A 22,925-nucleotide genomic window follows, 5' to 3' on the forward strand; every position below is an offset into this window, starting at 1 on the left:
GGTAAAGTTAGGATTACCCGGGTAAAGTCCGAAGTACTCACCAGGTTTTGGTAAAATAAATGCAAATGTAAAACTGCTGGAAATTTGTAACTCCAAAGTTCACAGCAGCTTGTCTTGTTTTAACAAATAGTAGTCCCGCCGCCAGGGGAGGTACAACGGCCTCCTTTATTCAGATGGACTTACCCAAGTTTTTTATGTGTTTTGACCCGTAGAACACGAATTTTTTGGGTAACAGTTGATCCGGATGTTTAAAAGATTGTTATAAACAAAGAACTTGAGGAATTACATAACAGCAATTTTTAGCAAATCAAAACATTTTTTTGTATTTTTTGGGTCATTGTAAGCAAAAAATGTTTTTACAAGTTTTTTCGTAGGATGCATAGTTTTCGAGATAAACGCGGTTGAACTTTAAAAAAATAGAAAAATTGCAATGTTTGAACCAGAATAACCTTTGAAAAAATAAAACAGCAATTCTGCTTACCTCATTTGAAAGTTCAAGTCAAATTCTATCGGTTTTGATTATTTGCCTGCTAAAATAATGTTTTAATTGTTAAACAAAGCTTTAAACGCATAGTGCTTGAGTAATGTTTTCAATGCATTTCTCATTTTTCATATAAACAGGCAAGTTCTACGTAACATGCATTAAAACGCATGTATTGGGCACTGGAAACACTATTTGTTTATAGCTTTGTTTGACAATAAAAAATAGTTATTAAGGTACCTACCAAGGGCATTATAAGGATAATAACGCTTGAGGTCAATGATGTATAGACCGAGGGCCTTCGGCCCGAGGTATATATGTTTGGTTTTATTAGATTCTTGTTTGTGACCTTTTAGTTTTATTGCAGTTTTACAGATTCTCCTAATATGACTAATAAAACCTACTATTAAAACTACTTGGTCTCAAGACTATTATGTCAGTAAAACTATTTTTTAGTTTTCATTAAAGCTGTTTTCTTAAAAGCAATTACTAAGCTATATTAAAACCAAACGCTCTTAACTGAATTAATTTGGTTATCGTAAAGACTGAACTATGCTTCTTGTTAGAAGCGATAAAACTAAACTCATCCCCTCTTCTTTCATGTCCAAAATGGTCGGCCATTTGTTTTAGAGCGAAACAGTTGTGTATTGTGTTGTAAAAAGTGGAAGTACAGTTAGTATGGAAGAAATAAGTAGCAAGTATTTAAAATATAAACGAACTGGTCATTTTAAAAGAAAAATACAACACACAGCACTGCGACGTCTAGATTTTAGGTTAGATTAACATTAAAACCGAGTGGCATTATTGACAGCAGCATTAAAACTAAACAGCTTTAATTCCAAGGCAACCTTGCTTTTATGTAGGATATATGCTCTTGGAAAGATATAAAATAAAACCATTTGATCTTAACAAATCTCTGTCGATAGACCAAATAGTTTTATTTGGATTTCGGCCATATTACTTTCTGGAGATGCTGAATGCCATGATAGATTGCAATATTAGCTGTACATAAAAATTATAAATAAGCGCCTTAAAGATATAAATTCGATTTATTCTAACATTAAAACATTAAAATTGCAGATAAAATTATTTTTCTTTTAAATTGATATTTTTCAGATTTAATTTTTTTTATTATTTTTATTTTTTAATCGTCAAAAGTCAGAAATTTTAGGGCGCGTGAGTTATTTAGACCTATTTTTGTTAACATTATCAATCAAGTTGGGTTCGCAAGTGTTTTTCTACCTTGACAGTCCGAAATTACCAAGTACTTTTTATTATATTATGGTTACAAATACGTACATATCTACCTATCATACATAACACATGAAAAAATTTGTTGGCCTATATGGAGTATATGGGTTTAAAGAATCATTTAATATGGTAAATTGTCTTTAAAGTCTCTATTTAAGAAACCTTTTTAAGTTGGCTATAAAACTGTCTGCATTTAAAGTGTCTTTTAACATGGTTTTAAAAGCACCTTCACAGCAGCTTTAAAACCAGTTGCTTAAGAAAACAAAGTTTTAAGAAGGTTTTTATTTTTGGTTTTATTGACCTCTTTCAGAGTGGGCCCTTTTATGCTGAAAGCGGCTTTATTGCAACCTTAAGGTTTACTTAAAAACAAAATGGTTTTAATTTTAGTTTTATTCTACAGCTTTAAAAGCATCCTTAAAAGACTTAATAAACCCGTTCGGTGCTACTTGGGGTATTATATTTTTTGGCACTTTAGTCCAATCAACAGCCATTTTCTCGCGGAAGTTTGAGAACCAAGGTCGATTTCCTTGAAAATTTGGATTTAGGTAGTATTTATAACTTTTGTTAAAATCTACCCTATAACGAAGCGCGCTATTGCCCTGGGGGTGAAAAAAACCCCATCTAGGGAATGAAAATTGTTTCAATCAAAAAAACTATGGAGGTCGATAGATTGACCAATTCTGAGTAAATTTTGTTGTATAATTTTTTTTGCAAATTTGATATTTTCCAAGTTGACCATGGTTGACCAATGACAGATGTTTGTACCGTAAAAATGTGCCTCCCTTAGATCAAAAATTGACCTCTTTCTTCGTTTCCTTAAAATCTAATAAAAATACTGCCAAATATCGAGGTGAACTGTTTTCTTTAGCCCACTCTGTACATATAAAAACTGAAAATTACCTTTTCCGCCTGCAACCAACAACCCAACAGGACCATTAAAATTGGCATTCCAACCTTCAATTGGTTCTGTAAGTGTTGAAACCACTAAAACAAATTATATTTGGTTATTAACATTTAATTACTAACAAAATAATACAATTATTATTTGTAAATAATTTTAAAATACAGTGATGAGTACGCTAATAACCGGCAAAATAACAAAAAGTACAGAAAACATAATACCGTTGAATACATTGTGATATAAAACGAGATGAAACTAGTAGAGGTGGGAATGTGGGAAATGATCAATATAAATGGCAGTTGTCAAACTTCTTCAATACGTGTAAGGGTGGGAAATTATCAATATAATGTAAATTTGTAGGTTTCTATTGATAATTTCCCACCTCTACTAGTTTCATCACTTTTTATGTCACAACGTATTACGTTTTCCGTCTGTTCCGTTATTTTGCCGGTTATTAGCGCACCCCTCACTCTATATGTATCATCATTATTAAAAAATAAAAGTTGAACAACTGTCTGGTATACAGTATGATGTAAAACAAAAAAATTTAAATTTTTAATGGCCATCAATTGCTATTCTTACCTACATGTGCTCCAAATTACGTCATCAATGTTATCGTAATGACGTAATCGATGATTTTTTTAAATACAAACCGAGGTTAACTAGTTTTGATGGGAAATAAGTCACAATTTTATTAAAAAAATTATTTTATTAACGTTTCGACGCCCAAGTCGGGTGTCGTTGTCAAAATACAAAAAATATTAATGAATTAAACAAAAATGTTGTTTCTTAGTAAAAAGATTCTTCTAATAACTTATTTAATGTGACTCATTTATATGGGCAATTCAGATATATATAATAGATATACATTTTAAAGTGGGAGACTTTAAAATGATATTGCCAATATTTATGAGTTGCGTTCTTGGGACGACTTTATTGAAAGATAGTTCATTCGATTACATGAAATCAATTCCAACTCAAGAATATTCGTCACAAAAAATTATAACAAACTACTACCAAATTCTGACCTTAATATGTACATAATATGTTATTTTAAATTATAAATAATATTAATAATACATAAATATATAAACAATACTATGTATGTATGTATACACCGTTCTTAGGCGTCAACGCCCTTCGGTAGGAATCTAGGGGGAAGTTTCACCGAGCCGCAAGCCCTTATCTCTTGCCGAACTGCTCCCTCATAAGTCGATCAGATGCCCGCATATTCCAGTCTAAGCTCCAGATTCACATTAAGAATTTAATACTGACGCGTTAGCCTTTTTGTTTTTCCGATGGCCTGGGCTGGGCTTGAACGCACATACTTCACGGCGAAGTGAAGTGTGGGTCAGCCGCTAGTCGCACTGAGCTATCCGATCGACATATAAACATTACTAAAATATAAAATATGTATTAACTCGATATGTTATTGACTTACTAATCCTGGTATTTTCTTTCTATTGACTTTTCTCTTTTAGTATGGGTAACCACATCCTACTGCATTCTACCGAGGAATGTGCGACAAAATTGGTTTCATTTAGCATAATTAAAGCCGCTTCTTTAATTTTTCTCTTTTTACTATATGTTTCTTTCAGGACTATACTTCAATCACTCCACTGAACTCTATGTTCATTATCCCATGCGTGTTGACATATTTGAGATCTATCAAATTCTTTATTTTTAATATAAGACTGATGTTCACTTATTCTAACGTTTAATGGTCTTGATTCTTTGTTCTTTCTTGTTCACTGTTAGGTTTAGTTTTAGATAGAATAGATTTCAACGTGTTTGTTGTTTTGAATGTTGTTGAAATGTTTAATTTATTTCCTATTGTTTTCAGTTTCTCGGATAATCCTTTTATATATGGTATTGATATTTTCCTCGTATTATTTCTTGTGAATGCTATAGGATCCCGTTCTAAGTTGACCTGTTCCATTCGATCCAATCTTGACAATTCCTTATTTATAAACTATAAAGGATAATCATTTTTTAATAAAACAGATGTTAACAATTGGTTTTCTTCTAACAATGAATTTTCGTTGAACAAGTAATTTTGGCTCTATCATATAAGGATTTAATGATTCCCTTTTTAACGTTGATGTTGTGATTTGATTTGTAATTGAGATATCTGTTGGTATGTGGTGGTTTTCTATACACTTGAGTCTCATGTCAATTATCCTTCTTTAAGACTAAAACATCGAGGAAAGGTAGGGTGTTATTATATTCCGTTTCCATTGTAAATTTTATTGTCGCTTCTTGATCGCTTATAATATTTAGGAATGTATCCAACAATTCTGAGTTATGAATATAAGTGATATATAATATAATATATATGATATAACATAATAAACGTTAGAATAAGTGAACATCAGTCTTATATTAAAGTAGAGAAGTTGATAGATCTCAAATATGTAAACACGCATGGGATAATGAACATAGAGTTCAGTGGAGAGGTTCAAGTATAGTCCTGAAAGAAACAGATAGTAAAAAGAGAAAAATCAAAGAAGCTGCTTTAATTATTATGCTAAATGAAACCAATTGTGTCGCAAACTCCTTGGTAGAATGCAGCAGGATGTGGTTACACATACTAAAAGAGGAAGTGAATAGAAAGAAAATACCAGGATTAGTAAGTGAATAATACATATATCTAGTTAATACATATTTTATATTTAATATTGTTTATATATTTATGTATTATTAATATTATTTATAATTTAAAATAACATGTGTACATATTAAGGTCAGAATTTGGTATTCATTTTGAGAGTAAACTAAAGTAATACCTAATACTTACGATATCGGGATAGTATCACGAGGTTTTTTTCTGGTTTTCCCTCGTGATTTACTATAGAATCTCTAGCGCGAGAATTTTACTGTCACCATTGCATGTGGTTGTCTTTTTTAAGACAGATCACATGTTATAATTTTTTTGTGACGGATATTCTTGAGTTGGAGTTGATTTCATGTAATCGAATGAACTATCTTTCAATAAAGTCGGCCCAGGAACGCAACTCATAAATATTGGCAATATCATTTTAAAGTCACCTACTTTAAAATGTACATCTAATATATGTCTGAATAGCCCATATCAATGAGTCAAATTAAATAAATTATTAGAAGAATTTTTTTACTAAGCAACAACATTTTTGTTTAATTCATTAATATTTTTTTATTTTGACAACGACACCCGATTTGGGCGTCGAAACTTTAATAAAATCATTTTTTTAGTAAAATTGTGGCATATTTCCCATTTAGAATAGTTGATTTTAAAAAATGCCACAAGAAAATAGCCTCAGAACAACAAATCGAGGTCAAGGGATACCATTATTTCTAAAAGCCTCCTAATTCGATTACGATACAAAAAATTGAATATTTATTTCTACAAAGTTAACTAAAACTGTTAGTTGATTAATGCAAATCGCTTATAATAAATGTTTAGTAATAAACAATAAAATTATAAGAAATATTTAAATTGACAACATTCAGCAATGATGCCAGGAGAAAGACGGGCAGTAAATTCTTTCCTAATCGTAATTTTGTTTAGTGAATGTGTATTTATTGGAATTCCATTTTACTTAGGCAACTAATAAGTTAATAATAAAATCCACAAGGAAAAGAAAAATTTTTCCTGTAGTTGGCTGTATAGGTACCATCAATCACAAAAATTGGAAAAAATCCCTTTAAGGGCTACGTCACAACAAAACGTTTTCGATTTTTAAAAAATTATTATCAGTGTTAGACAGATGGGATGCCAGCTGAGCCACCAAAGAAATATTCGGGTAAAAACCCTTTAAATATAATATGGATGCATTAAAGGTGCATACTTAAATAAAATGCCTTAGGATGGATACATGGCAACAAGGATAATACTCTTAGGTAAGGCATTGAATTTCCCAATACGTGGGATGCAAATTGAGTTGCCATTAAGTCATTGGAATGTAAACAATTCAATTTGCATTCCGCGTGTTGGGAAATTCAATACCTTACATAAGGGCATTATCCTTGTTACCATGTATCCATCCATAGCATTTTATTTAAGTATGCACCTTTAATGCACCCATATTATATTTAAAAAGTTTTTAGCCGAATATTTCTTTGGTGGCTCAGCTGGCATCCAATCTGTCTAACACTGATGATGATATTTTTTTAAAAAGAAACCGTTTTGTTGTGATGTAACCCTTAAGGAGATGGGTACGTATTTTCGGCTGCAATGCTATTCAAATAGGGACTAATTTTTTTCGAATCCTGAAAAAACTAATAAGTATTCTTGAAAAATTTAAACGCAGAATGAAAGGTTACGTTATTAGCGAGGGCCGAAAGTGCCTGAGAACTTTTATAATGTTTATTTTAATAAGTTACAGGGGTCAAAATCTAAGAGAAAATTTAGTGTGATTTTTAATTTCAAATATCTCATTCAAAATAAACTTTTTATTTATTCTAAGTGACTTTCTGCCCTTGTTAATAATTTAGTCTTTCATTCTGCGTTTAAATTTTTCAAAAATATTTATTGGTTTTTTCAGGATTCGAAAAAAATGAACATAATGTCCGTGGTAATATTTTCCAAATCTATCTTTGTCTTACAACGCACGAATAGAATATTTTCAGCATATTGTCAGTCAGACAGTGACAATCAGTGACAATTTTGAATATTTGACATGGCATCGGGAATATTTTGAGTTGTTGAATAAATAATATTGATATAAACTATACTGTATTCGATAAATATTTGATTTCAGACGTGAACTTAATAAAAAGTTATATATTGTGTATTATTTGTGGAAGATCCAAGCAGAAAATACATCAGGATAATATATTCTGTGATGCAAGTATTTTGTTGTTAAAGATGTTCAAAATTGTAAGCGTTCCATAGTAACAATATATTATTAAAAAAATCTCTTTAACACTTTTCCTCTTTTCTCGATTGAGTATTAGTTTTTGTTGTACATATAAATTATTACAATCACTGAATTCATAGTTAGTGAAAAAATTATCAATAGTAATTGCACAAGAGCTCTAAAATTATTGAATTTTTCTCGAGAGACACTCTGACAGTTTTAGTTTCACGAGCCGAAGGCTAGTCAAATTATGTCAAAGTGTCACGAGGGCAAACATTCTATATTAATTTTAGAGATCGAGTGCAATTTGTTGCGATTATTTCATGAATAAAACTGTTCAAAACAAAAATTTTATTTTAATTTATTTATGTAAGTACAAATTTGTACAATTAAACACACAGTTATTATAAATCCTTGACGGTTGAAAGTCATCACTTTTATAATTTTTAAAACATTAATTGTCATTAATGTCACTGAATGTATTTTTTCGTAGCAACGAAGGGCATCTGACGTAATATACTTGACGACGGGAAATTATCAGTAGTAATTGCACAAGAGCTCTAAAATTATTGAATTTTTCCCGAGTGACACTTTGACAGTTTTAATTTCACGAGCCGAAGGCGAGTGAAATTATGTCAAAGTGTCACCAGAGCAAAAAATCTATAATTATTTCAGAGATCGTGTGCAATTTGTTGCGATTATTTCATGAATAAAACTGTTTAAAGCCAAAATTTAATTGTAATTTATTTATGTAAGTACAAAGTACCAATAAACACACAGTTTTTATAAATATAATATGACGATTGAAAGTCATCACTTTTATAATTTTTAAAACATTAATTGTCATTAATGTCACTGAATGTATTTTTTTGTAGCAACGAAGGGCATCTGACGTAATATGCTTAACGACGGGATATTATCAAAAATTATCACTTTAATTTGCATTTCTGTAGCTTTCTATTGGTCAGAATCTCCTATGAATGAAATAATCAGTAGTAATTGCACAAGAGCTCTAAAATTATTGAAAAAATTCTCTATTAATTTTAGAGATCGAGTGCAATTTGTTGCGATTATTTCATGAATAAAACTATTCAAAACCAAAATTTTATTGTAATTTATTTATGTAAGTACAAATTAATACAATTAAACACACAGTTATTATAATTATTTGATGGTTAAAAGTCATCACTTTTATAATTTTTAAAACATTAATTGTGATTAATGTCACTGAATGTATTTTTTCATAGCAACGAAGGGTATCTGACGTAATATACTTGACGACGGGCAATTATCAAAAATTATCCGTTTAATTTGTATTTCTGTAGCTTTCTATTGGTCAGAATCTCCTATGAATGAAATAATCACATTTATTAACTGAATTAATAATGTGCAATTATACAAATAACAGTTATCCAAGAACATTCAAAAGCCATCTCTTTAAAGTTAATGATGACATTGTCAAGTAGAATGATATTCTAGTAATGTTTACACATCCATACCAGTGTGAATTTTACTACACTTAATTTTCCATGTAAAGACAGAAAAAGTAGGGATGGCCGTAAAGTATTTGCGATTTATGTACCGATGGCCTTAATGCAAATCACTTAATATAAATGGTTAGCAATAAACAATAAAAGTATAAGAACTATTTAAATTGACAACCTTCAGCAATGATGCCAGGAGAAAGACGGGCAGTCAATTCTTTCCTAATCGTAATTTTGTTTAGTGAGTGTGTATTTATTGGAATTCCATTTTACTTAACTAATAAGTTAATAATAAAATCTACAAGGAAAAGAAAAATTTTTCCTGTAGTTGGATGTATACCATCAATCACAAAAATTGGAAAAAATCCTTTGTAAAAGGTATACAATTTTTATTAAAAATCCCTTTAAGGGCTACCTCACAACAAAACGTTTTCGATTTTTAAAAAACTATCATCAGTTGGGAAATTCAATACCTTACCTAAGGGCATTATCCTTGTTACCATGTATCCATCCTAAGGCATTTTATTTAAGTATGCACCTTTAATGCATCCATATTATATTTAAAGGGTTTTTACCCGAATATTTCTTTGGTGGCTCAGTTGGCATCCAATCTGTCTAACACTGATGATGATTTTTTATAAAATCGAAAACGTTTTGTTGTGATGTAGCCCTTAAAGGGATTTTTAATAAAATTTTTTATATAAATAAGGGATTTTTTCCAATTTTTTAAGTTAATAAAAATTTTTGTTAACCCTGTCGAAATAAAAATACATTGTTGCAAGTGCGATTAGGAGACCTCTAAAATTAGGTGTTCCCTGACCTTGGTTTGTATTTAAAAAATTCGTTGTTTAGGTCATTACGCCAAGACTGATGACGTAATGCCCAACACATATAACAATTGATGGCCATTTAAAAATTAAAATTAACGTGTTTCAAGATTTTTTTTAAAGTCGTGTGTTTCTGAAACAATGAATTTATTCCATATTTTTGCATGATACTGTATATTTTAATGTAACACAATATTTAGTTTTTAGGGTTCTTATGTTTTGAATATTACATACAGTGTGTCAGTTTGAAAAGGTACCACGCTCTATAGTTTGGTCCCTATACAGGGTGATTGATTAGTGGGGTAAAACTCCGTAGATCCGCTATAGTAACAGATAGCAATAAAAGTTAATAACAAAAATTGTAGCTAACTTTGAGCTTCACATTACAAAATTAATTAAAATGTTACAGGTTGTTCGATAACACAGTGGCAGACCAAACTTATGTTTTTTTAAATGGAACACCCTATATTTTATTTTATATTAGAAATCCTGTTAAGAGACTTAGAACAAAAACTGGAACAGTGGACACGAGCTCTGGAGGAAAAAGGTTTAAAACTTAGTAGGACAAAGACAGAGTATTTGGAATGTTCATTTAAAGATGGAGTTACTACAAATAAAATGGTATCTTTGGATGGTGAACTGATTATAAAAGGCAATAGTTTTAAGTACCTGGGATCGTATTACAGAGTAATGGAGAAATAGATGGAGATGCATGCAGTAGAATTAGGGCTGGATGGATGAAGTGGAAGGAAGCGAGTGGTGTGTTGTGTGACAGAAAAGTTCCAATGAAGCTGAAAGGAAAATTCTATAAAATAGCCATAAGACCGGCTATGATGTACGGAACTGAACGTTGGGCAGTGAAAAAGAAAGAGGAAAAACGAATGCATGTGGCGGAGATGAGAATGCTTAGATGGATGAGTGGAGTGACAAGAAAGGATAAAATTAAAAATGAGTATATTAGGGGAAGTCTAGGTGTGGTACCAATTGATGCCAAAATGAGAGAGCATAGGTTGAGATGGTTTGGTCATGTTCAACGTCGAGACGTTAATCATCCAATACGAAGAGTTGCTGAAGTGCAGATTCCTGGAAGGAGTAGGAGAGGAAGACCAAAGAAGACGTGGGGGAGACGATTAGGCAGGACATGTTGGTAAAGGGGATTAATATTGATATGACCCAGGATAGAATTTTGTGTAGAAATGCAATTAGAGAAGCCGACCCCGCATAGAGATAAGGCAAAGAGAATGATGATGATGAAATCCTGTTAACTTCTGTATCACAAAAATATAAAGCTTTGTTATGTTATACAGGGTATTTACAAAGTTATAACCAATTTTGTATGAAAATCGTAACATGTTCAACTCCCTGTATAAATAAAAATAAGCACAACAGCAACGGTTTATTAATGGCATATTTTTTTATTTATTGTCAAAATTTTCAAGAATTATCGAGATTGCCAATTTTCTTTATATCAAATACAGGTTGAGTCAAAACGCAAGTATATTATTTTCTTAGTAATGTTAAATGGAACACTCTGTATTTTATATCATTATTGAAAAGTAACATTACCATACTTTAATTTTTGTATAACATTCCCCATGTCCAAATTATTAGTTTTAGAGATATTTTCATTTATCAGAGCAAATTATTTTAGGTGTCTAATTTATCTAAATTTTAAGTACGCCATGACTGAATTGACAATTGACGATTACTGATTAATTATCAATCCGGTAACCAATAGGTTTGTTCTAGCATCAGTTAAAAACGGTTTGAAACCATCAGCGAATAGTGGACCAGCGCGAGTAGAGGGGATAGCACTGGTGACTGTATTATGTTCTCTCACTGACCAACTGTTTGCTGACTGTTTCTGACTAGTTTGACAATTTGCTAGAACAAACCTATTGTAACAATGTAGCAAATAAAGAAATAAAAATAATTTAAATACAATACACAATACATTAAAAAAAAAAACACAACCACAACATGCAACATTTTTGAAATAATTAAAAACTACTTTTTTATGTAAATGTAACAAATAAAGAAAGAAAATTAGTAATAAATTTTACAAAAAAATACGCAAACACAAAATACAACATTTTGTGAAAACAATGAAACACTACTTTTGTATGTAAATGTAACAATGTAACAAATAAAGAACGAAACATAATTTATCAGTAATACATTTTGCAAAAAAACATGTTTGAAAAAATTAGAAGCTACTTTTAATAAATTATTTTTAATATTTAATTACATAAGGTGTTCAAAATTACCTCCTAACATATTTATGCACGCCTAAAAACGATCATTGAATGAGCTACTTACTTTACGAAGAATTTGTAAATTAACACCTGGAAATACACTTTGTATTCTATTTTTCATCTCATCCCTTGTTGTTGGAGGTGTTTTATAAACTTCATTATTAACGTAACCCCAAAAAAATCAGTCCAGTTTATTAAATTCCGGTTATTTGGGTGGCCACGCTACTGGTCCATTGAAAAATGGAAATATCTCGAAAACTATTAAATTTAGAAATAGGGAATGTTATCCAAAAATTAAAGTACGGTAATGGTAATTTTCAATAGTGATATAAAATACAGAGTGTTCCATTTAAAATTACTGAGAAAATAATGTACTTGCGTTTTGACTCACCCTGTATTTGATATAAAGAAAATTCGCAATATCAATAATTCTTGAAAATTCGGACAATACGTTAAAAAATATGGAATTAATAAACCATTGCTGTTTTGCTTATTTTTATTTATACAGGGAGTTGAACTCGTTACGATTTCCATAGAAAATTGGTTATAACTTTGTAAATACCCTGTATAACATAACAAACCTTTATATTTTTGTGATGAAGAAGTTTGGATTTCGAATTTAATATAAAATACAGGGTGTTCCATTTAAAAAAACATAAGTTTGGTCTGCCACTGTGTTATCGAACACCCTGTAACATTCTAACTAATTTTGTAATGTGAAGCTCAAAGGTGGCTAAAATTTTCGTTATTAACTTTTATTGCTATCTATTACTATAGCGTATCTATTAAGCTTTACCCCACTAATCAATCACCCTGTAGAAAGATGACTGGGACTTTTGTAGACCAGTTTTCAACCAACTTACATCAACCCTCTAGCGGGGGCGGACACAACCCCCAAAATATTTAATGGAAAGGGGTGTTGAGTGATATCTCATTTTAAAGATCGATCAATCTCTCTTTCAGAAATACCATATACTTTATATATTTTTAGTACTTTTGGAAAAATCAAGTTAAACCGTAGGTAAAGATATTAAGTATAAAGTTCAGAACTTCAATCTTTTTTGAGTATTTTGAGTTATTCTTGGAGTATTTTTGGAAAAAACAAGTAAAACCGTAAAGATATTAAGTATCGAGTCTAAGATTTTTCCAAAAATCCTGAAAAGAAATATAATGCATGTGGTTGAAAACGTAGTTGAACGACCTTTAAAATGGAGTATCACTCAACCCTCTTTCCATTAAAGGTTTTGGGGGTTGTGTCCCCCCTAGGGGGCGGATGTAAGAGGGTTTATGTAATGTAGAAAATATCCCCCTCACAAATAAATTTGACGTCTTTTTTGCATATTTTAGATTTTCTATAGGGATCAAATTGTAAAGGGTGGTACCTTTTCAAATTGACACCCTGTATAAATAAGTAAAAAGATCGTACCCACAGATGGGCGAGCTATGACTACTGGTACCTTTCCAAAACACATATCGTTTACCACATGTTCCGCTAACGATTTAGCAAATGTATAAGTATTTGGTAGAGGGCGAATATATTTTTCACTTAAAGCACACAACAGAGCCTCATCGCATTCTTCTGCCAATCTAATAGTCGCTCTCCAGTCGCCATGTGGTGGATAAAGCTTTTCCTCTACTACAACTTTATCGGTATTGCAGAATGTTGTAGAAACGTGCAAGAAGAAGTCGAGATTTTTGGTCTCTAGAGCTAACTGAGCAACTTCTCTGGTGCCACGTATATTTATAAGAATTGCGTCCTTGAGAAAGTCGTCGAAACGTACCGAAGCAGCACTGTGGTAGATTATGTTGACGTTTTCTATTAACATTTTTCGATCATCTGCGCTTAAACCTAAAAACAATAGTAGATAATGCTTAATTGTGTAATGATATCATAAATAGGGCAGAAATACCGAAGGACGGAAACAAAGACTTTATATTACCAATGTACAAAAAGGGAGACAATAGAAACTGTAATAATTACCGAGGTATCATCATATCAAGTATCCCTGGGAAGGTATTCGCAAGAATAATAGAGACAAGAATAAAAACCCAAATAGAAACAACTATGGAAGATACACAGTGTGGATTCAGGAAGGACAAAAGCACGCAAGACCTAATATTCACCATAAGACAAGAAAGTGAGAAGGTAATCAATTAGAATAGAGAGATACATACCTATATGCTTCATTGACCTGGAAAAGGCGTTTGCAGAATCCGAAGAACCGACGTCCGGAAGACACTAAAAGAAAGGGGAGTCGACAGGCAAAAAATAGAAGTAAAAAGGATATGCACAAAAATAATATAAATACATACAGTGAAAACCAATAACGAGGAATCCAGAAAATTTACTACAAGTCGTTGCATTGAAATAACAAAGTTCTATCTGCATCAGGTGCCATTATTAGTTATGACTGTTTAAAGTTTCTATGTTATGTGTTATGTATTTATTTTACTATTATCGCCACCTGCATGTGTTAACAATGTAAATTTAAAAAAAAATTAATATATTTTTATCAACCGTAAAAGGTTATTGCAATAGTTAATACAAAGGAATTCTGATTTCAGACATTATTTAAACTTATTTAATAAAGGTTTATCATTCACATATACACTTCTATAACAATTATTATATAATAAAACAAGCTGAAAATGCGAGCATTATCATAACGAAAACTTTGTTTATTTACGTATTTAAATTCAAAATATGGAAAATTGCTATTACGAAAAGTTGTTTAGAATTAAAATTATGTTTAATAAATATATCATTCTAATTTAAATGTTGTGAACTACACTGTGCGTCATAGAAAACGGGCACCCCAAAAAATAGGTCATTTTTCATGTCTCGTATCTCGTAAACCTGTGGTCCGCTTTAAGTCATTTTTTCAATATCTTATGGCTTTATTCTTTAACAATATCGCTGTATATAGTAATAATGTTGTTCCTAAACAGGTAAATTTTCATTGTATATCAACCGGGTGTACCAATCAAACTGTTTTTTCCTTAAAGTTTGCAACACCCTGTGAAATATTCTAGTATTTATAAAACACTGAAATTAAAGCCCTACAATAGCCTTAGGTTTTCTTAACATTCTGTTTCATGATTCATTCGCTTATGTTGGATAGTACAAAAGTTATTAGGTACTTCAATAATTAGGCATGGTCTTTATCAGTACAGGGTGTTTCTAAATGCGAGAACCAGTGCGACAAACTTTAAGGGGTAATTCTGCATTAAAAAATAATAACAGTTTGCTCTACAATCGTATGTCCGCAAATGCTTCGTTGCCGAGATACGGGATGTTGAATTTTTTCTTACAAATTGACGATTTATTTATTGCTTATAAATTGGTTGAGATATGCAAATAAAATTTAGTGGGTTTCATGACGTAGTTATTGCACATTTTTTGACATACAATTAAAAATTTTATATTCACCATTGGCGTGCATACGTGAATATAAAATTCTTAATTGCATGTCAAAAAATGCGGAATATCTATTTCTTAAAATCCACCAAATTTCATTTGCATATCTCAACCGGTTTTAATGCAATAAATAAATGGTCGGTTTGTAAGAAAAAATTCAACATCCTGTATCTCAGAGGCGAAGCACTTGCGGACATATGTTTATAAAGCAAATTGTCATTATTTTTTCAGGCAGAATTACCCCTTAAAGTTTGTCGTACTTATTTAGAAACACCCTGTACTGATGAAGAACATGGCTTGTTGTTAAAGTACCTAACTTTTGTATTATCCAATATAAGCGAATGTATCAATAAACAGAATGTTAAGAGAACCTGAGGCTATAGTTGTATTTTAATTTCAGTATTTTATAAATGCTAAAATATGGCACAGGGTGTTGCAAACTTTGAGGAAAAAACACAGTTTGATTCGTACACCCGGTATACAATCAAAATTTACGTATTTAGTAACAATATTATTACAGCGAAATTTTTAAAGAATAAAGCTATAAGATATTGAAAAAATTACTTAAATCGGACGACAGGTTTAGGAGACACTTGACATCAAACATGACCCATTTTTTGGGGTGCCGGTTTCTATGACGCGCAGTGTATAAAGATACTTTACTCGAAATTCATATTTTTTATATACCTCGTATAAAATTAATAAAATTTGATTCGTGATAGTTGCATCATAAATCTTAGACCAAGAAGAGCTTTTTATGAAGAATAACTTTTCTTCGTCAAATTAAAAATACAAGATTTATAAATGAAAATGATGTTGGTATCCATAATTTGAGAAAATTCGTCAAATATTATAATTTTTTATTCCAAACAACATTTTAAGAACAATTTTCAAATATTGTGAAATACATAATACATAAAGATACTTTTTACTGATGAACTGTAGTAGTACTTATGGAAGAGTCTATTTATCATTAAAGATGAGGCCGTATACTTACTCGTACAAACCTTTTGAAAGTTATTAATACATTATTGCTTTCAAAATATACTCAAATTGTATTTTTATACATTTATTACACATATTATTTTATATAATAATTAAATTAACTATAAAATGTCATTTATATTTTATTGATATAGTATTTTTACTACAAAAGCGATATTACGTAGGTCCAAATTTTTGACGTAAGAGAACTGTCAAAACATTAGAATGTGACTTTTCATTATTGCCATGTTTATTTTATTATAAATATATTATTTATATTATAAACATGGCAATAATGAAAAGTCACATTCTAATGTTTTGACAGTTCTCTTACGTCAAAAATTTTGACCTACGTAATATCGCTTTTGTAGTAAAAATACTATAGTTAAATAATTTAAAATTTAGTTTTACATTCACGAAGTGTCAAACTCAAATGTAAATAATAACATTTGCTTTGCTTAACAAATTCAGATTAAAACAAAGTAGTCTACTTCCTAATCAAAGATTTCAGCTGACGTTTCGTGCGTGGTATGAAATAACCGGATTGTGACGTCACATTTTAGATTTTGAGGTCGATTATCTCGAAGACGGTTAGAGATATCGAAATACCGTTTTCAGATTTGGATTCAGAAGACAAAACTACATAAAAATCCATCGATACATCTGCTCTAAGTATTGCAGGAGCGGCAACGCAATAACACACAGACTTTTGCAAATTTATAAACGAAAAGTTTTCGTTGAAAAAAAACTAAGTTATTTGATAAAGTTTTATTGTTAAATTATAAACACTTTTATTTCTTGCAGATAGGACCTTGTGTACTTAGTTGACTATTTTTTATGTCAGTTAGAACCTTGTTAACTTATCAACATTTAAAATTCTCTCAGATAGAACATTGTAACTTACGTACAGTAGGAAAAATGAAAGAATACCAATGAAGGAACATATAAAACACGCTGTATTTTCCTGTCACCGTGTCACACAAAAAATTGGCCAGCGCAATTACATGTAATAATTATTATTACATGTACTTGCGCTGGGCAATTTTCTTTGTGACACGGTGACAGGAAAATACAGCGTGTTTTATATGTTCGTTCATCGGTATTCTTTCATTTTTCCGACTGTATTTCAGCCACCTGTTAATAGATGTCGGCGCTAGTATCATATTAAGGTGAAGAACATAAAATAAAACCAAGTTACATAAAAATCTCAGTTTAGATAAAAATTGAAGATAGAACCTTGTTATTCTGACACAACGAAGTCAAGGCATCAAATAGGGACGAGTGTTGAGTCCACTGCTATTCTCAGTGGTACTGGATGAAGCAATAAAGAAAGGCAAGAGAAGAATGAGAAAACTAACATTAGGATACTGGCAAATGAAACAGACTCAACTATCGGAGCTACCATTTGCAGACGACATGGTATTGGTAGCAGAAAACAGAGAAGACTTACAGAACAATCTTGAAATCCTAAAAGAAGAACTATCAAACATAAATATGAAAATTAATACAGAGAAAACAAAAACAATGATAATTTCAAATACGAGGAAGACACACGCAATAGAATTAGACGGGAAACAACTAGAGCAAGTGGACAATTTTAAATACCTAGGAGTAACAATTGAATCAAATGGTAAACAAGACATGGAAATAAACGAAAGAATGGGACGAACAGGAAGCTTGTTTAACACTATGAAAACAACATTTTTGTGTAAAAAGAGATACCGGAGAAAGTAAAAACGGCAGTAGTTAGACCAACAATCATGTATAGCAGCGAGACATGGACATTGACGGGGAGACAAAAATCCAGAGTCAATGCCATGGAAATAAAGTTCCTGAGGAAAATAGCAAACAGAAAGAGAACAGACATAATACGAAACGAAACAGTCAAAGAAAACCTAAAAATAAAACCAGTCAATGAAAAAATAGTAGAAGAACAACTTAGATGGTTCGGGCACGTGTGTAGAATGTCGAACGAGAGACTAACAAAACGAGTGTTCGAAACGAGAGTGCAGGGGAAAAACGAAAGAGGAAGACCAAGAGTTATGTGGGTAGATGAAATCAGGAAAGAAGTCGAGAAGAAAGGATTGACATTGGAAAGTACAATAAACCTAACACAGGATGGGAAAGCATAGAGACTGCAATGTTCAACTTAACTTCACCAGCCTTACTGCTAAAGGTAGAAAGTAAAATTGGTTAATAATTAGAAGATGCCACAAGAAACAAAAGTGACATGTTGCCAAGTTCCGTGAAGATGGATGCCACCCCTTCTTGGGGGTGAAAATTACTTTATTATATCATTGGGTTGTAAAATAAATATTTTTATGGCCTTGTGTGAAGTTAATACTGATGTTATAGGCCTGGACACCGCGTACCAAAAAAAGTTGATTAATAGCAAGGTGAAAATTTGTTAATAGCTTAACGGTGTCTATTCGAACAAACGTTGATGTACGGGAACACTGGAACAGGTGAGGTTTAAATTGTGGAACAGGTTAAAAATTTGGAACATCAGACTACGAAAACGTCCCATGTATTTTGTCGGACAGAACTTCCAATTGATTTGTTACCCTTTCGTTAAACTCTTATGCAAAAATTAGACTGCTATTTATCACCTGTCATAATTCCTGTCATTTGACGTGTCGGGCTTATTAAAATGCCCAGATGGTGATAAATACCAGTCTGATTTTTGGATGAGAGTTTAATGAAAGGATAACAAATCAATTGGAAGTTCTGTCCGACAAAATACATGGGACGTTTTCGTAGTCTGACGTTCCAAATTTTTAACCTGTTCCACAACTAAAACTTTCCCTGTTCCAGTGTTCCCGTACATCAAATTTTGTCCGACTAGACACCATTAAGCTATTTACAAATTTTCAGCTTGCTATTAATTAATTTTTTTGGTACGCGGGATCCAGGCCTATTATTGTGAAAAAATTAACGTTATTTTGAATTGTACATATTTTAGTACCAAATTTTGTAATTCAAGTGTAAACTTACCTAAATCTACATCTGTAACATCTCCCCTTATCGGTATCATCTTTTTAAACGCATCTGGATTTGTCTTTTTAAGCAATTGGAAAATCTAAAAAAATAAAATTCTTTCGCACAAGTTTTCGTACAAAAAATATTAAACTTTATTTCTTTGATAAATTAGGAACCTAACAAAGGGTGACAGCAGGATGTATGAATCAGATATTTAGGATTTGTTGCAAATTATCACAAATTATCTCTGCTTATAAGCAGAGACAATCAAACACATGAAATACAGGGGCGAATAGGCCTTACGGCAGTATTTGGCAAACTAAGCCATATTCTAAAAAGTTAAATTCCCATGTGTCTCAAAAAAGTTTATAACCAATGTGTTTTGTCTGTACAATCTTACAGAGCACAGACTTTAACACTGACGCAAAAATCCGCAAATAAACTCAGTTACACAACGAGCCATGGAACGTGCAATGATCGAAGTGAGCCTCCGAGACCAAATAACAAACCAACAAATCAGGCAATAACCCGGTCTATATAGACATTTGAAATAACAAAAATTGCCGGAGAGTCAAATTTTGGTGAAGAGTTAGGGTATACCATAACAAATAAAGTTTTAAAAGTCCCCATCGATCCCATGTGTGCAACAAAATTTATTCGGGGTCAAAGGTCAAAATTTGAGATTTTTTGGATTTTTTCGAAAGCGGTAAGTTTTATCAAAACAGAACCTTAAACCAAAGTTGTAAATCTTAAAATTCTCTACAAAAATAGTGCCTACTATTTTTTTCCTAAGAGTTGCCATTCCTGAGATATCGCGATTCTAATAGTCACATTATACATGATATGCACAAGTTTCCACACCACCTGTGAAGTAGTGTACTCAGCGCGCTTTTTAACCGTGGTTTCCCCTGTAGGCCTACTCCACTAATAATTATTTTGACAATTTTAGGATAATTTAAGGAAACGATACCGGTCAAGTTCTAGATATTACCTTATTATTGATATTGATTATTGATATTGCTATTGATTATTATGTTAAATATGGTTTTGATTTCTTTAGATATTTTAATCAAATTCATATTAAAATCTTGAATGGGTTGCATGTGAGAGTTCATTTTAAATGAAGTAAAAGTCAGACTTACTCTCAATCTTTATTATAACTTCCGACGACCGGTTTCGCTCTTTAAAATTTGTAGAGCATCTTCAGGTCAAAGGTAACAAGTTACAAAATGCTACAAATAAAAACCAGAATTAGCACATTGTCTGGTTGTAAAAGATGCTAAAGATCCATATGATCAAGCCAATGTTGAATAACATACATAAAAGTAGCGAAATAGCATACCAATGCACATGCAAGAATTCATGGGGGTGGTGGTACAAAACTTCCCTCAAACGCAACAACATGCGCAGAAGTATGCTATATATAATCATGCAATCATAACGAGATACGTACTTACATTCGGATACAAGGTGCTATCAACTCAGTTTTCATTATCATGATGTTTCTTTTAAAGTTATGTTAACGGGATATGGTGGAATAGACGGACGATGCAGCAAAGGTAAACAAATCTATGGGACTTAGGAGTTCTTGAGGGTGATGAGATAGTTGGTGTAAGTTAAAGTTAAATTAAATTAAGTTAACCAGCAAATCTATGTCTGTTATTATCCTTAACTTACACCAACTATCTCATCACCCTCAAGAACTCCTAAGTCCCATAGATTTGTTTACCTTTGCTGCATCGTCCGTCTATTCCACCATATCCCGTTAACATCACTTTAAAAGAAACATCATAATAATGAAAACTGAGTTGATAGCACCTTGTATCCGAATGTAAGTACGACACGTTATGATTGCATGATTATATATAGCATACTTCTGCGTATGTTGTTGCGTTTGAGGGAAGTTTTGTACCACCACCCCCATGAATGCTTGCATGTGCATTGGTATGCTATTTCGCTACTTTTATGTATGTTATTCAACATTGGCTTGATCATATGGATCTTTAGCATCTTTTACAACCAGACAATGTGCTAATTCTGGTTTTTATTTGTAGCATTTTGTAACTTGTTACCTTTGACCTGAAGATGCTCTACAAATTTTAAAGAGCGAAACCGGTCGTCGGAAGTTATAATAAAGATTGAGAGTAAGTCTGACTTTTACTTCATTTCAAATTCATATTCTTGAAGGTCTACTTCAACAGTCAAGTCTTCTTCGATTTCATCTTCTTCTTCTTCCTCTTGCTGGATGTTCAAAAATTGTTCAAATGTGACTGAGTCATTGGTCTCTTCATTAAAATCACAGGAGTCTTCCTCTGTTGTACTAAACTGGACATTTGAGCAAGACTGACCTTGGCAGTTGGTACACGCTAGAGAACACAGCAACACGACTTTTTTACATCCACATTTGGCACTACAAACTTTTTTGCGATTGCAAAAAATAATGTTAAGGAGTTTTTCTGGAGCAGCTGGGAGTAAGGTTTTAATCGATTCCAGAGTATTATCTATTAATTTCCAACCCCAGTCTTCTTGATTCAGTTCATTGCCTAGCCATGTTTGAATTTGATAATAAATATACTCGATACAAATGTTGAAAAGCAGATGCTGATGTTTGAGGAAGACATGATAGTTGTACTTGTTTCTTGTTTCGCGTATTTTTTTACAAAAGTTAAGTATCGGTATTTATCAAGACAACTAATTTTTTTGGAGCTCCATAAACCGCAAGAAGAAAGCGAATTCCTTCCGTAATTATTGTTTGCGGTGTGGAATAAGTTCTGTAAAAACTTTACAGCAGTCAGTCAAATCTGTTTTTTTTTCGAATAATTTAAGTACTGACGTTTTGCCCCTTCTGTACATTGCTGACGTAGTGTCGCAGCCGGTTATCGCATGTACAAATAAAATGTACTTTTGGCATTTGGGATAAGCCGATAAACTTTTCGAAGAATATATCACTGTTCGCTGTTGAGCCCTTCCAGGTTTCAGAAGATAAATAACTTTATCTACTGGAGTCCTTGCAGTAAGCAGTATTAACAAATCAACATCTTCACCAACTACAATTGTTGTGTTTGTTGCCTTAAATTTTTCAATTGCTGTCTCAATTAGTATAAGGACATCTGCGTCATTTTTAGCTTCAATATTCACAGCTGTTTATTTGTCAGTTAACATAGAAATGAAACGAGATTTATTATTAATGTTAGCGAAAAATTGTTGTTGTTTCGCTGGAACTGTTATATTTTCATCAAAGATAATCTCGGAACCCGATGATGTTTTTGTAGTTCGACGACGTTGTTCTGCAGCTTTAATATTCTTTGTCGAGTCACTGTAACCGTCAAATACCACTGTCACTGTAAGCCCGTAATGTTTGCTAAATGGTAGACGCTTGTAAAAATACTTATATTCACTTGAACTGAACCTTTAGCACTAAAAGAAACATATATTATGAACAAGACCTACGGACAATACTGTAGCCATTGTTTACAATAGACAATCTGCTCTTTTTTAAACAATGGT

General features: G+C 31.8%; 1 protein-coding gene across 2 annotated transcripts in view; it reads right to left on the reverse strand.

The window, feature by feature from the left end:
• Positions 1–22,925, reverse strand: part of LOC126890474 (putative fatty acyl-CoA reductase CG5065) — an 86,175-nt gene that overhangs the window by 58,053 nt on the left and 5,197 nt on the right. For both annotated transcript variants that reach the window (XM_050659444.1, XM_050659443.1), the window contains exons 2-4: positions 19,434–19,518; positions 13,464–13,886; positions 2,633–2,716 (exon numbers count right to left, since the gene is read on the reverse strand). In XM_050659444.1, coding sequence (XP_050515401.1) covers positions 2,633–2,716; positions 13,464–13,886; positions 19,434–19,518 — 592 coding nt within the window. The remainder of the gene's footprint in view (positions 1–2,632; positions 2,717–13,463; positions 13,887–19,433; positions 19,519–22,925) is intronic.

This window comes from Diabrotica virgifera, chromosome 8, assembly GCF_917563875.1.
Source record: "Diabrotica virgifera virgifera chromosome 8, PGI_DIABVI_V3a".
Taxonomy (NCBI): domain Eukaryota; kingdom Metazoa; phylum Arthropoda; class Insecta; order Coleoptera; family Chrysomelidae; genus Diabrotica; species Diabrotica virgifera.